This window comes from Salvia hispanica, chromosome 4, assembly GCF_023119035.1.
Source record: "Salvia hispanica cultivar TCC Black 2014 chromosome 4, UniMelb_Shisp_WGS_1.0, whole genome shotgun sequence".
Classification (NCBI taxonomy): domain Eukaryota; kingdom Viridiplantae; phylum Streptophyta; class Magnoliopsida; order Lamiales; family Lamiaceae; genus Salvia; species Salvia hispanica.
The window spans coordinates 1,121,595-1,135,973 of record NC_062968.1 but is presented as its reverse complement, the minus strand read 5'-3'; the positions used below and the strand labels follow the sequence as shown (position 1 = coordinate 1,135,973).

General features: G+C 33.4%; 2 protein-coding genes across 2 annotated transcripts; both read right to left on the bottom strand.

Moving 5' to 3' along the window:
- Window positions 1-5,791: 5,791 nt before the first annotated feature.
- Window positions 5,792-9,899, bottom strand: LOC125224370. The gene is made up of 4 exons (XM_048127762.1): window positions 9,770-9,899; window positions 6,944-7,725; window positions 6,087-6,849; window positions 5,792-5,973 (listed from the first exon to the last, which is right to left on the bottom strand). The coding sequence occupies exons 2-4, from the start codon at window positions 7,669-7,671 to the stop codon at window positions 5,923-5,925; spliced, it is 1,542 nt and encodes a 513-aa protein (XP_047983719.1). The 5' UTR covers window positions 7,672-7,725; window positions 9,770-9,899; the 3' UTR covers window positions 5,792-5,922.
- A 2,075-nt stretch (window positions 9,900-11,974) lies between these two features.
- LOC125185341 lies at window positions 11,975-13,625 on the bottom strand. Its single transcript, XM_048081865.1, has 4 exons — window positions 13,288-13,625; window positions 13,106-13,204; window positions 12,465-12,566; window positions 11,975-12,374 (listed from the first exon to the last, which is right to left on the bottom strand). Exons 1-4 carry the CDS (start codon window positions 13,623-13,625, stop codon window positions 11,975-11,977), a joined length of 939 nt encoding a protein of 312 aa, XP_047937822.1.
- Between the last annotated feature and the right edge of the window lie 754 nt (window positions 13,626-14,379).

Sequence of the window (14,379 nt, the reverse complement as noted above, 5' to 3'; positions counted from 1 at the left end):
CTTAATCGGGGACGGAAGGAGTACTGCTATATCCCATCAAAGCAGCCATATATGCATCATATATATATATGATACTCCATAAAATTTATAGAAGCAAATTAAAAGGAAGATGATCTAAAAATTAATTTGATTGTAGTTAATTTGTGTGTCTATTATACCACCACCGCTTCATAAAACGTTGGTGTCCCCATTAAAATTAGAAGACACAAATAAAGGTTCCTATAGTAATTCTGACATATATTGATATAGCAAAATTCCGATTCTAAGAAAACTTGAAAATTCCTACCTCATAAACAAAGAAAAAATCATACTTTAGATATAAAAAAATATTTAAATTTAATCTACACATAACTACCGATATGGGAAATGTTTATCGTTGCATCAGACAACAATTTAACATAAAGTATGGTAGTAATAATAAAATAAATATCACAATAAAGTTGCCCGCCATTTCACAAACCATATTATAATTATAATTAATATATAAACATACAATCCAAATACAAAGCTAAATAGTCCATCACATCATTTCGTTAACATTTACAATCACAAAATTCACAGCAATGAAGATTTAGAATAAATACATTACCTATTTGAGAGAGAGAGAGAGGCGATTCTGGCCGGCTTCAATCGGCGACTTTGCCGGAATTTGATTAGGAAACAAAACGGGAGAAGAGGAGACCGAGAAAGAAGTCGTGGAGATTGGAGAAAGATAAGAAACTCTATTGATTTATTTACTTCAACTCAAGTCTTGTATATATACTGTTGGTAGTGCATGTGGGGTCTCTGGCATCTCGAATGTATTTAGTATAATAACCTACTATGAAAAATAATTTTACTAATGACTTTGATTAAACGTAAGTTGCCGTTTAAGGATGGTTCAAGATTCATTTTCAATTAAAAATTCTAAAAAATGTAAGAAATAATTAATGCATTATAAACTGTTTAAATAAAATCAAATACTATGTATTATAAATATAATTAGTTAAACTGAATTTCAGTTGATATAACTTGATAGAATAGATAATCATATCAAGATAAAGAAATCAAAATATCGACATGTAATTAAGCAACTTTTAAGTTGTCTGTCTTGAATGTGTATTTATTATTGTGGGCCTATATAAAAAGATAAAGAAATTCATTTTCGTAAAAAAAGTCACCATCTTATTACACACTACATCTACTTCATCGCATTTCAAAGATTATAACTAAAAGATGTTCTACATACAAAAGAAAAGAAAAGAAGAGAAAAGAAAATTCATCATATATTAGAAGGGAAAAAGAAAAAAAACATGTGTATGCCTTAAAGTTCATGAGATCTTTGTGTAATAGTAGTAATAGAATCAAGCAAACTTAGAGAGCGAGCAAAGAATAGAAATAAAGTAAATTATAGTACCAAGTTTATCAAATTGAGTAAGTAACACATTCTAACCTTGATTAATTAATGTGATCCTAAAAATATAGTAGTAGTATATTCTTAATTTTGTTATAAATTGACGTTTAAATAATTATAAACCGATGAATACATTACCAAATACAATCAAACAAAAGTGATATATATACACATACTCCATAGAAGTTATTTTGAAAAGGGTATTAAATCAAGTTTTAAAATTTGATTGTAAGTTTTCCACGATCTCACTTTCTCATCAATATATATCTTGAAATTCAAGACATATATAAACTTTAATTACTAACAAAAATCATATTCCGATTCTGTGGAAACTTGAAGAATTTATCTTCGTAAACAAAGAAAAGAATTATACTTTAGATATTATAAATTATTTAGATTTTATTATCGATGTACAATAGAAAAAGGTACTGATACTTTGAATCGAAAATTATATTGATGACTTTTGATGAAAACGGAAGTGTGACATTAAAGTTGGGCTTCAAGCTTCCTTTTAAAATTCAAAAGTAAAAAAGAATAAATGTACTAAAACTTGTTTAACTCAAATCAAATAATGTATTGTAAATATAATTATCTAATTAGTTTCAGTTGATATAGTTAAATGCGATAGATATTCATACCAAGATAATGAAATCAAAATATAGACATGTTATTATAATAACCTTCAACTTTAAGGATTTAAGTGTGTTGTTTCAGTAACATTATATCCAATTTTTACTATCATATGATACTAGTAGAATTTTTGTTTTGTATTTAAGTCTCTTTTATGACAAAATTAGCTAGAGTTTATTAAAATTAAGCTGGTGACTAACATTTGATTTCGAGTTAGAAAATCAAAACATGTCAAAAATTCGGATTATAATGTAAAATAACCACGTAATTAATAAGGGATTGGTTGCTGATTACTGAATTTAGAATGTGAAAAGAGAACTATCTCCGGTGCTTGATATTATTACGAAAATTGGAAAAAAGTGTAATTAGGTTTTAATTATTTTTTGACTAAAAAGTGTAATTAGGTGTGAACACCGTGTTATGCACTGCTAAACAAATAATATTGCAAAATTCAATTTGAAAGCGAACTCTTACAGTATAATTAGGTGGAAAATTACATTAATTTTCCACTATCAAAATAGCATCGTCACACAAACTACACAAAAATGAATTTCCAAAAATAGCTTTATATGAAATAGAAAGAATTAGAACAATGGCATATAAAATATATTTGGAAAAAAATAAATGTGTTTTCCTATTATATGTGCAAATTGAGATTGAACCATATAGTTTCTCATTAATGAGATGTAGAGAGTATTAGTATTAATTAGAATATTAGATATCAAGACCCAAAAAGTGGAGATTTGAGATATATCGGGCTTATTTATTTGGGCCTTAATTAAATTAGAGTTATTTGAGGTACAACTATGGCCCATACTTGTTTAGGACTTTCGATTTTGAAATAATGGATCTCGACCTTATATTCAGCACCTTAAAAGGGGAAAAGAAGAGAGAGATTTTAAAAACAATGAGGTTTTAGAACTTTGTTACAAGCTTCCACATTAGATTTTAAGGTTATAAAGTGAAAATCAATATTTGTAGATGATTAAAAATAGGGGTATCCACGTTTAATATCACAAAATTTTCCAAAAGTTTGTTTTTCTCACGAACTTTAAACTTCACATATAATATCATAATTTATATAACTGTTGCCTTTCACTTATCATCACAACACGTCGGATATGAAAAATGATAGTTATGTGATTACAAAGTCACCAAAATGGATATGATTATCTATCGCATTTTAATATTAGTCGGATTTTGTCGCCAGTGATATTATATGCATGTCAAGTTTAAAGTTCGTGTGAAAATAAACTTTTAGAAAGTTTCGTGATATTAGGCGTCAATGCCCTTAAAAATTTAAAGTTGGAGCCTTAATTATAGCCTAGAAGCGGTGGCGTTACATTTAGTGGGAGAGTATGCCACATAATTTCTCAATAGTCCATGTCTGCACGAACATTGATAAAAGTTGAATAATTTACGTGCAAATTTATAAGTGTGTCTGAAAATGATTTAATTTTGGTATAAGTTTCAATTTTTACGACATTAGTACGTCATGTTTGAAATTTAAACTGAGAAATGATAAGATAGTAAAGTGAAGTTAAAAATACTTAGTCAATGTAAAACAATGCTTTTTCAAGCTTTTCCTAAAGAGTCCTTATGCACAAAAACGACACACTACAAAGAAGCATGACGCACATTGAAATCCAGGCTCATCATACCTATATTGACGGCATAGATCACATCTCTTTTTGTTGGATATGATTTGAAATCTAAGAGGGTGGTCATGGATACGGGAAATCACGCGCTCTGTCCCATATTTGATGTTTCTGTACTTACCCGATGTAGCGGGAAAGCATTGGGGATGAAAGGATTGATCGCAGTCATAACAAAGTTTGTTTTTTTCTCACGAACTTTAAACTTGACATATAACATCACGAACTTATATAATTGTTGCAATTTTATCACCGGCAACAAAATCCGACTATATTTCACTTATCATCAAAACAAGTCGGAGATGGTAATCGCTGAAAAAGATAGTTATGTGATAACAAAGTCCCTAGAATAGATATGATTATCTATCTCATGTTAATATTAGTCGGATTTTGCCGCCGGTCAGTGACGGAACTACATGGGGACAAGCCCCCGCGCCAGCGGGGGCTTGGCCAGCCCCAGACCCAGACTCCCCATTACATGGCCGTCTTCCGCCCAGTCTCCGCCCCAAGAGACAACGAATCCCGCCGCCCGATTTTCTAAAATTGAAAGTAGAATTAGCAAGGAGAACACAAGACTTGGGCGGCGAAGTGGAGATGAGACCGAGAGAAGTATGTAAAAAGAGTAATTTTGAAGAAAAAGAAATGGCGAGACGGCATGGGGAAGAAGATGAACAAGGCAGTGCAAAAGATATGTTTTTCTCTTTTTTTTTTGGATACATCAAGTGCATTGGAAGAAGGAAAATATTTGACCCGTCAAATGGTAGAAAAATTAGTGATAAATTATATTTACCGTATTTTGATACTCCATTTTATTGAGCAAAATCAAAGGAGCAATTAATTTATTTTATTCTCCCTAACATATATGTAGTCTAATACTCCATCGTATAAAATCCTTCATCATAATTTAATTCCACCCTTAATATTTAAATTCAAATCATCAATGACTCCAAATGATGAACACAAGCTTAGTTCCAAACATTCTTAAATTTACTAAGATAAAGAGTATTTGTGAATAGATAGTGCATATAAAATTGATAATTTGCCTAAGACAATTACTTTCTTAAATTTACTAAGATAAAGAGTATTTGTGAATGGATAGTGCATATAAAATTGATAATTCGCCTAAGACAATTACTTCTTCTGCAGTAAAGGCGTTTCATTTTGAACAATCATTTTGGAAAAAATATACTTCTTTCGTCCCAATAAAGTTGAGTCGTATTCTTTTTAAAGATGTCACAACTAAGTTGAATCATTTCATTTTAAACAAAAAAATAAAACATCTAATAATTCTTATTTTATTCCATCATTTACTTTACTCTCTTTATGTTTCCTATTTTATTCATCGCTCATACTTTTCAACATATTTCTTAATCTCTGTACCTAAAAGTTGTCTCAACTTAATTGGGACGAAGAGAGTAATAGATAGTTATAATGAAGAGAGAGTAAAGTAAGAGAGAGAGAATAATATCAAAATAATTTTTCCTATATTATTTTCTCTCTTATTTTACCTTTTTTACTTTAATTATTTATTATCATTTTTTCAAAATAAATACTGAAAATTAAATGCATCTACTGCAGATAGACGGAGGGAGTATGAAATTAAATACTACTATTGTTATAATTTAAAATTTTTTCAGCCCCGGCTTATTCAAATTCCTGGTTCCGTCACTGCCGCCGGTGATATTATATGCCAAGTTTGATAAAGTTTGTGTGGAAAAATAAACTTTAAGTTTCGCGATATTAGACGCCAAAACTCTTTAAAAATTTAGAGTTGGGGCCTTAATTTTAGCGTAGAGGCTGCATAATTTCTCAATAGCCCATGTCTGCACCAACATTGATAAAAGTTGAATAATTTACTTGCAAATTTATAAGTGTGTCTGAAAATGATTTAATTTTGGTATAAGTTTCAATTTTTACGACATTAGTATATCATGTTTAAAATTTAAACCGAGAAATGATATTAAAAATACTAGTCATTATAAAACAAGGCTTTTTCTAGCTTTTCCTAAAGAGTCATTAGTACACACAAATCGACACACTGCAAAGAAGCATAATGCACATTGAAATCCAGGCATATCATACCTTTCTCGATTGCATAGATCACATCTCTTTTTGTTGGATATGATTTGAAATCTAAGAGGGTGGTCATGGATACGGGAAATCACGCGCTCTGTCCCATATTTGATGTTTCTGTACTTACCCGATGTAGCGGGAAAGCATTGGGGATGAAAGGATTGATCGCAGTCATAACAATGATACATCCACCTCCGGGGGTCCATTTGGTTCTCGCAGTTGCTGCAGTAGAAATCACCGGGACGGTTAGCACGAGCATCATATGTCAAAGGCATCAAATGATTCTCCAGCCTATGCTTATTTTTTGCCGGTAGAATCACACATTTACCACATACAGAGAATATGCAGCTATTGCATCTGTATTGCTCCTTTCGACTAGATGCGGGCTTATGACAATTATCACATACACCAAACCCTAAATCATCAGCTGTGACTAGCTTTAGATAGTTATGTCGCGGGTGAGATGTGTGTTTTATGGTGTTGGGCAGAGAAGCACACTTGATGTCTATTTCGTACCAGCAGCTAGTACAAGCGTAATACAACCCATTCGCCTCACTATTACAAATATAACATTCTATCCAACCTGTTAGCTTGCCATCAGCATTTTGAAGCCTTAGGCTGTGATCTTGAAGAGAATGAATAGGAAGAGAGGGGATCTCAAGTGGTAAGTTGAAGCAGGACAAGTGGAGAAAGTATTTGCATTCATCACAACTCATGTAACCACTCTCATACCCATCGTCATCTGTTTGCTTCTTTTCATGTATAGGCAGTGTGCACCCATCACATATTAATTCTGATATTGGAATACTTTCAAAGTCATCTTCATCGTCGTTTTTTTCGTGGTGATCATAAGATGACGACGAAGCTGAAGAAAATGCAATAAAAGTTAATAGATGATGAGGATGATTGGAGAAGCTGTACTTGCCACCGATGTTGTGATTGTCATGATCATGATGAGGGACAAGAATTTGATCTTTTTGTCGCTTAACGAAAGGTCTGATCATCTCCTCATACATGTCTTCTACTGCTATTGGAAACTTGGTAGCCTCTTTCTCATCACCATCAATTGCACTTCCACTTTCATTTTGATCATCAAATCTGAAAGAAAGAAAATCAACCACAACATGAGTTAATTAAATGATTTTGCCAATGATAGTAGTAGTAGCAGTAGTAAAAAGGAGTGTTTCATTACGCGCAGTTGAGATGGACGACATATCTGCAAAGGTGGCAATGATAGACCCATTGTCTCAATGGCAAAGTCATGCAGCATACATCACAATCAAAATCATACTCGATGTACTCAGATGGAAGAGAAAAGGCGAGGGAGAGAGGGTGGTGATGATGAGGGAAGTCCTTAGACAGTGGGAGGAGTGCGCAACTCTGGTGTATGGAGTAGTCGCAGAGGGTGCAGGTGTAGGAGTCCCCTTTCTCAGTGGCACCACAGGCATCACAAGGGAATGGGCACCACCTCGTCTTCTTGGAAAAGCGTAGCTCATGCTGAGGGTGGCTTGGGTGGTACATAAGCATGTGCGTTTCATCGTTATCTTTAAGCCCCCCCGCGCATCTCAAGTGAATCACCAATCCATTACAGCCCCCATGGCTACATCTGTAGTATAACCCCCACACCCTCGCTTCACAAAATGCACAGTTTCTTGATCTAAGAATTTTTTCTGAATGGAGTGTGAGAGGATGAGAAGGATGAAGAGGATGCATAATCTCTCGAGGCATTTCCATGCATTCTTTGTGTAACAACCAATGGAATCCACACATAATACTGCATCCATAAGTTACATCTCCTGCTCTAAAGAATCTATCACAACCATAACAGAAAGTGTAGAAGTAACTTTGGTGGGCCGACCCACGGAGGATCCGACCCAACGGATGTTCATGACACATATGATCAACTTTCTCCAGCTCCATTTCTTCTTATCTTCCTCTCAACAATTTTTTGCCCTCTTCCTATCACTACTCACACTGAAAAAAAAAATACTCTCAGTTTATTAATTATAGTATAAATATACAAACAATTGGAACAAAAATATATTCTTATTTTTTTTCAACATTGACGTTTTAATAATTGGACTGATGATTGCATTATCAAACGCAATTAAATGTAAAACTTTTAATAGTTTGATAAATGTATTAGATCTTAAACATGAATAGTAGTATAACTATTAACAATTCAACACATGCCGTGGATTCTTGTATCTTATTCAATAAGAATGCAAAAGAAAAAGATAAAGAAAAAGAAAAAGAAAAGTGGGGAACGGTCGAACTAGGGCTGGCAAATCGTGTGTGTCGGGTCGTTATCGTGCCGACACGATAACGACACGAACACGATAACAACAAACACGAACACGACCCGTTAAGAAAATCGCAAACACGAACACGAACACGACCCGCTACCCTCAGACACGAACATGACACAAACCCATTAACGACACGAACCACTTTGGGTCAACACGACACGATAACAACACGTATTGAAAAATGAGATTGTAAGAGTTATTTAATAATTATTGAAAAATGAAAATAATAAGATATAATAATATTAAAATATTATTTGTTAACGGATAACACGAACCCGACACGAAATTTTCGTGTCCTTAATGGGTCGACCCGATAAGGACACGAACCCAATAAGCTCTAGCCCAAACTCATTAATTTTGTGCCGGTTCGTGTCGTGTTATCGTGTCGTGTCAAAAATTGTCAGCCCTAGATCGAACAGATGAGAAGTGAGTAGGTACACAAGTTTTCTCGTGTAGACTAGTCAAGACATACCAAGAAGTTTTCTCCAAAAGTTCAACCAATATATTTTGACTAAATTAAAGCCAAACGAATCTCAATTATTGTGACATCCATTTTTTTTGAAAAAGACCAATATATAGTACTACTCCCTCCATCCCGGCTAAGATGACACATTGCTTAGCCGCACATGAGATTTTAGGAGCTATTGGTTAAAATATTTAATTGGAGAGAGAGAATGTGAGTGTAAGTATTAAAGTAGAGAGATAAAGAAAGATGAATATTTTAATAGGAGTGAGAAAAAATGGTTGAGTGTATTAATTGGAGAAAGAAAGTTACCAAAAAAAGGAAATGTGTCATCTTAGTTGGGACAAACTAAAAAGGAAAACGTGTCATCTTAAGCGGGACGGAGGGAGTACTAATTATTTTGGACTTCCTATATTATACTCCCTCCGTTCCCGATTAAGAGTCACACTTTGACAGAGCACGTGTTTTAGGAAATGTAAAGAAAAGTTGGTTGAAAAAGTTAGTGGAATGTGGGACCAATTTTTTATATTGATTTTTTTATAATAAAATGTGAGTGAATTGAGTCAGTGGAATGTGAGTCGACCTACTTACTATTTATGATAAAAATAAAGCGTGACTCTTAATTGAGGACGGACCGAAATGGAAAAGTGTGGCTCTTAATCGGGAACGGAAGGAGTACTACTATATCCCATCAAAGCAGCCATATATGCATCATATATATATGATACTCCATATAATTTATAGAAGCAAATTATATGGAAGATGATCTAAAAATTAATTTGATCGTAGTTAATTTGTGTGTCTATTATACCACCAACGTTTCATAAAACGTTGGTGTCCCCATTAAAATTCGAAGAAACAAAATAAAGTTTCCTATAGTAATTCTGACATATATTGATATAGCAAAATTCCGATTCTAAGAAAACTTGAAAATTCCTACCTCATAAACAAAGAAAAAACCATACTTTAGATATAAAAAATTATTTAAATTTTAATCTACACATAACTACCGATATGGGAAATGTTTATCGTTGCATCAGACAACAATTTAACATAAAGTATAGTAGTAATATTAAAATAAATATCACAACAAAGTTGCCCGCCATTTCACAAACCATATTATAATTATAATTAATATATAAACATACAATCCAAATACAAAGCTAAATAGTCCATTACAACATTTTGTTAACATTTACAATCACAAAAAATTCACAGCAATGAAGATTTAGAATAAATACATTACCTATTTGAGAGAGAGATAGAGAGGCGATTCTGGCAGGCTTCAATCGGCGACTTTGCCGGAATTTGATTATGAAACAAAACCGGAGAAGAGGAGACCGAGAAAGAAATCACGGAGATTGGAGAAGGATAAGAAACTCTATTGTTTACTTCTGCTAAAGTTATGAGGTTCAAGGAGTATGTATACTATTGGGGTGGGAGGTAGTGCATGTGGGGTCGATGGCATCTCGAATAACCTACTATGAAGAATTGTTATACGACTTTGATTATACGTTAAGTTGCCGTTTAAGGATGGCTTCAAGATTCATTTTCAATTTTAAAAAATTCAAAAAAATGTAAGAAAGAATTAATGCATTATAAACTGTTTAAATTAAATCAAATGCTATGTATTATAAATATAATTAGTTAAATTGAATTTCAGTTAATATAACTTGATAGAATAGATAATCATATCAAGATTAAGAAATCAAAATATCGACTTGTAATTAAGCAACTTTTAAGTTGTCTATCTTGAATGTTTTGTGGGCCTATATTAAAAGATATAGAAATTCATTTTCGTAAAATAAAAATCACCATTCTTAGTACACACTACATCTACTTTTATTTTCAAAGATTAAGATGCTCTACAAAAGAAAAGAAAAGAAAAGAAAAGAAACTTCATCATATAACAGAATGGAAAAAGAAAAAAAAATGTGTATGTTAAAGTTCTTGAAAGCTTTGTGTAATAATAGAATCAGGCAAACATAGAGAGAGGGAGAGAGCAAAGAACAGAAATTAAGTAAATTATACTACTCCTACCAAGTTTATCAAATTGAGTAAGTAACACATTTTAACCTTATTAATAAATTTGTTTCATAAAAATATATTAGTATAAAATTCTTAATTTTGTTATAAATTGACGTTTCAATAATTAAACTGATGACTGCATTACCAAATGCAGTTATAGAAAAGTGATATACACATAGAAGTTACTTTGAAAAGGGTTATAAATCAAAGAAAAGGATCAAATGAAGAGAGCTTGATACTTTTCTTGGATATATAAGTTTTTAAAATTTGATTCCAAGTTTTCCACAACCAAAGAAGTCTTAATTTCTCATCAAGTTAAATTGAGATATATGGGGCTTGTTTATTTGGGCCTTAATCAAGTTAGAATTATTTGTGGTACAACTTAGGACCCATACTTGTTTTGGACTTTCGGATTTTGAAATAATGGGTCTCAGATCTTAAATTCAAATTTTTAAAAGAGAAAAAAAGTTAAATTAATTAATGATTTTGAAAACAATGAGGTTTAAGTTTTTAGAGCTTTGTTACATTAGATTTTATAGTTATGAAGTGAAAAGTGATATTTTTATATGGTTAAAAATATAAATTGGAGCGTTAATTTTATCCTAAAGCGGTGGCGTTACATTTAGCGGGGGAGTATGCCACATAATTTCTAATTTCTATAATCCATGTCTGCACGATTAAAATATTGATAAGAATTTTCTATGGTTGCAAAATAGGGAGAAATTAAAAGTTGATTAATATACGTGCAAATCAATAAGTTTGTTCGCAACTGATTTAATTTTGGTTTAAGTTCCAACTTTTACCACATTAGTTTATTATGTAGGAGTACTCATTAAGGATCCGTTTGAAATTTAAACTGAGAAATGATAAGATAGTATAGCGAAGTTTGAAATACTAAAGTATTAGTAATATTTTTCTTGACTTTGTTATATAGTACTAAAATACTAGATACACTCATTCATAAAAAAAAAGGTGCAAGAATAATATAGTAGTAAATACGCAAGAATTATAGAATTTTGAAATACTATTCTTGACTTTGTATAAACTCCCTCCGTTTGCGAAATGATGTCCATATTTGACTCGTCACGGATTTTAAGAAAAATGAAGAAAAGTGAGTGAAAAAAGTTTGTGGAAAGTTAGGTCCATTTACCTAAAATGGAAAAAGGCAAAGTGGACAATATTTAATGGACGAGCCGAAACGACAAAAATGGACAACATTTCACGTACGGGGGGAGTACTAAAATTCTAGATACTCTTATTTATTAAAAAAAAAGTGCAAGAATAATAAAAGTAAATACGCAAGAATTATAGAAGTTTTATATATATGCAATTATGCTTGAACAATCAAATACATAGGAAATAAGAAATACAACAATCATGTACATATATTATGCACACACCCGACTAAAAAGATTAAATTGATTCAATGTGAATAAGATGGCCCTTTACCGCATGCTTTACACACTACAAAGAAGCACGACACACATTGAAATCCAGGCCAATCATACTTATCTCGATGGCATAGGCCACATTTCTTTTTCTTGGATATGATTTGAAATCTAAGAGGATGATCATGGATATTGGAAATCACATATTGTGTTCCATATTTGATGTTTCTGTAATCACCCGATGTAGCAGGAAAGCATCTAGGATGAAATGATTGATCGCAGTCACGACAGTGATACATCCACATCGTGGGCTCCATTTGGACCTCGCAGTTGCTGCAGTAGAAATCACCGGGACGATTAACACAGGCATCATATGTCAACGGCAACAAATGATTCTCCAATCTATGCTTATTTGTTGCCGGTAGCATCACACATCTACCACATACAAAGAACGAGCAGCTATTGCATCTGTATTGTTCCCTTCGCCTATATATAGGCCAATGACAGTTATCACATACACCAAACCTGAAATCATCAGCTTTGACTAGCTTCAGATAGTTATGTCGCTGGTGAGATGCGTGTTTTATGGTGTCGGGCAGTGAAGCACACTTGATGTCTATTTCGAACCTGCATAATTTGTGGGTACAAGCGTAATAGAGCCCATTCGTACAGCTACGACAAATATAGCATTTTATCCAACCCGTTAGCTTGCCATCAACATTTCGAAGGGTTAGGCTGTGATCTTGAAGAGGATGAATTGGAAGAGAGGGGATCTCAAGTGGTAAGTTGAAGCAGGACAAGTGGAGAAAGTATTTGCATTCGTCACAACTCATGTAACCATTCTCACACTCATCATCATCATCTGTTTGCTTCTTTTCACGTATAGGCAGTGCGCACCCATCGCATATTAATCTCCATTTTGGAATACTGTTAAAATCATCTTCATCATCATCGCTATCATCATCATCATCATCATCATCATCATCATCATCATCATCATATTTTTTGTAGTGAGCATGAGATGATGACGATGAAGTTGAAAATGAAGTAAAAGTTAGTAGATGATGACGGTGATTGGAGAAGCTATACTTGCCACCGATGTTGTGATTGTCATGATCATGACGAGGGATGAGAATTTGCTCCTTTTGTCGCTTAACGAAGGGTACCTGATCATCTCCTCATACATGTCTTCTACTGCTATTGGAAACTTGGTACCATCTTTCTCATCATCAATTGTATTTGCATTTTCATTTTTAGTATCAAATCTGAAAGAAAATCAAACCAAAATAGTTAGTTAAATATTTTTGAGCCAATATCTAAATGAGTAGACAGTAGTAAGAAGTATTACGTGGAGGTGGCGCAGTTGAGATGGACGACATATCTACAAAGGACGCAATGATAGACCCAATGTCTCAATGGCAAATTTGTGCTGCATATACCACAAACAAATTCATATCGGATGTACTCAGGGGAAGGATAAAAGGCGAGGGAGAGAGAGTGGTGATGATGAGGGAAGTCCTTAGACTCAGGAAGGAGCACGCATCTCTCATGTATCCAGTAGTCACAGAGGGTGCAGGTGTAGGAGTCCCCTTCCTCAGTGGCACCACATGCATCACAGGGAAATGGGCACCACCTTGTCTTCTTGGAAAATCGTAGCTCATGTTGAGGGTGGCTTGGGTGCTGCATTAGCCGCACTGGATCTTTATCATCAAGGCCACCCGCACATCCCAAATGAATCACCAATCCATCACAACAACGTTGGCTACATCTGTAGCCTAACCCCCAATACCAACTCTTTTTACAAATTGCACATTGTTTGGTTCCGTAAGATTCATACAATGCCAGTGAGTGCGAAGGATGGATAGGATGCATAATCTCTCTCGGCATTTCCATGCATTCTTTGTGCAACAATTTACGAAATCCACACATAATACATCCATAAATTGCCTCTCCATCTCTAAAGAGTCTCAGACAACCATAACAGAAGTAGTTGTATTTAATTTCATGGGTCGAGTCAAGGAGGATCCGACTCAACGGATGTTCATGAATCACATGAAGAAAAGTCTCCTCCTCCATTTCTCTTCCTTTTCTCTCTTGACAACTTTTTCCCCTCTTCCTATCAGACTGGAAAAGAGAGTATATGTACACTCAGTAAATAATATTCCCTCCATCCTAAGTAAGTTGAGTCATAACTTGTGGACACGAAGATTAAGAAATTGTGTTGAAAAGTAGGGGAAATGAATAAAGTATGAAAGATAAAGAGAGAGTAAAGTATGTGATGGAATAAAGTAATAGTGACTGGATGTTTTATTTTTAATAAAAAAGGAAAATGACTCAACTTAGTTGGGACATCTAAAAAAGAAATACGACTCAACTTAGTTGGGATTGAGGGAGTACTATAATTATGCAAACAATTGGAATGTGAGCAAAGAATCAATAA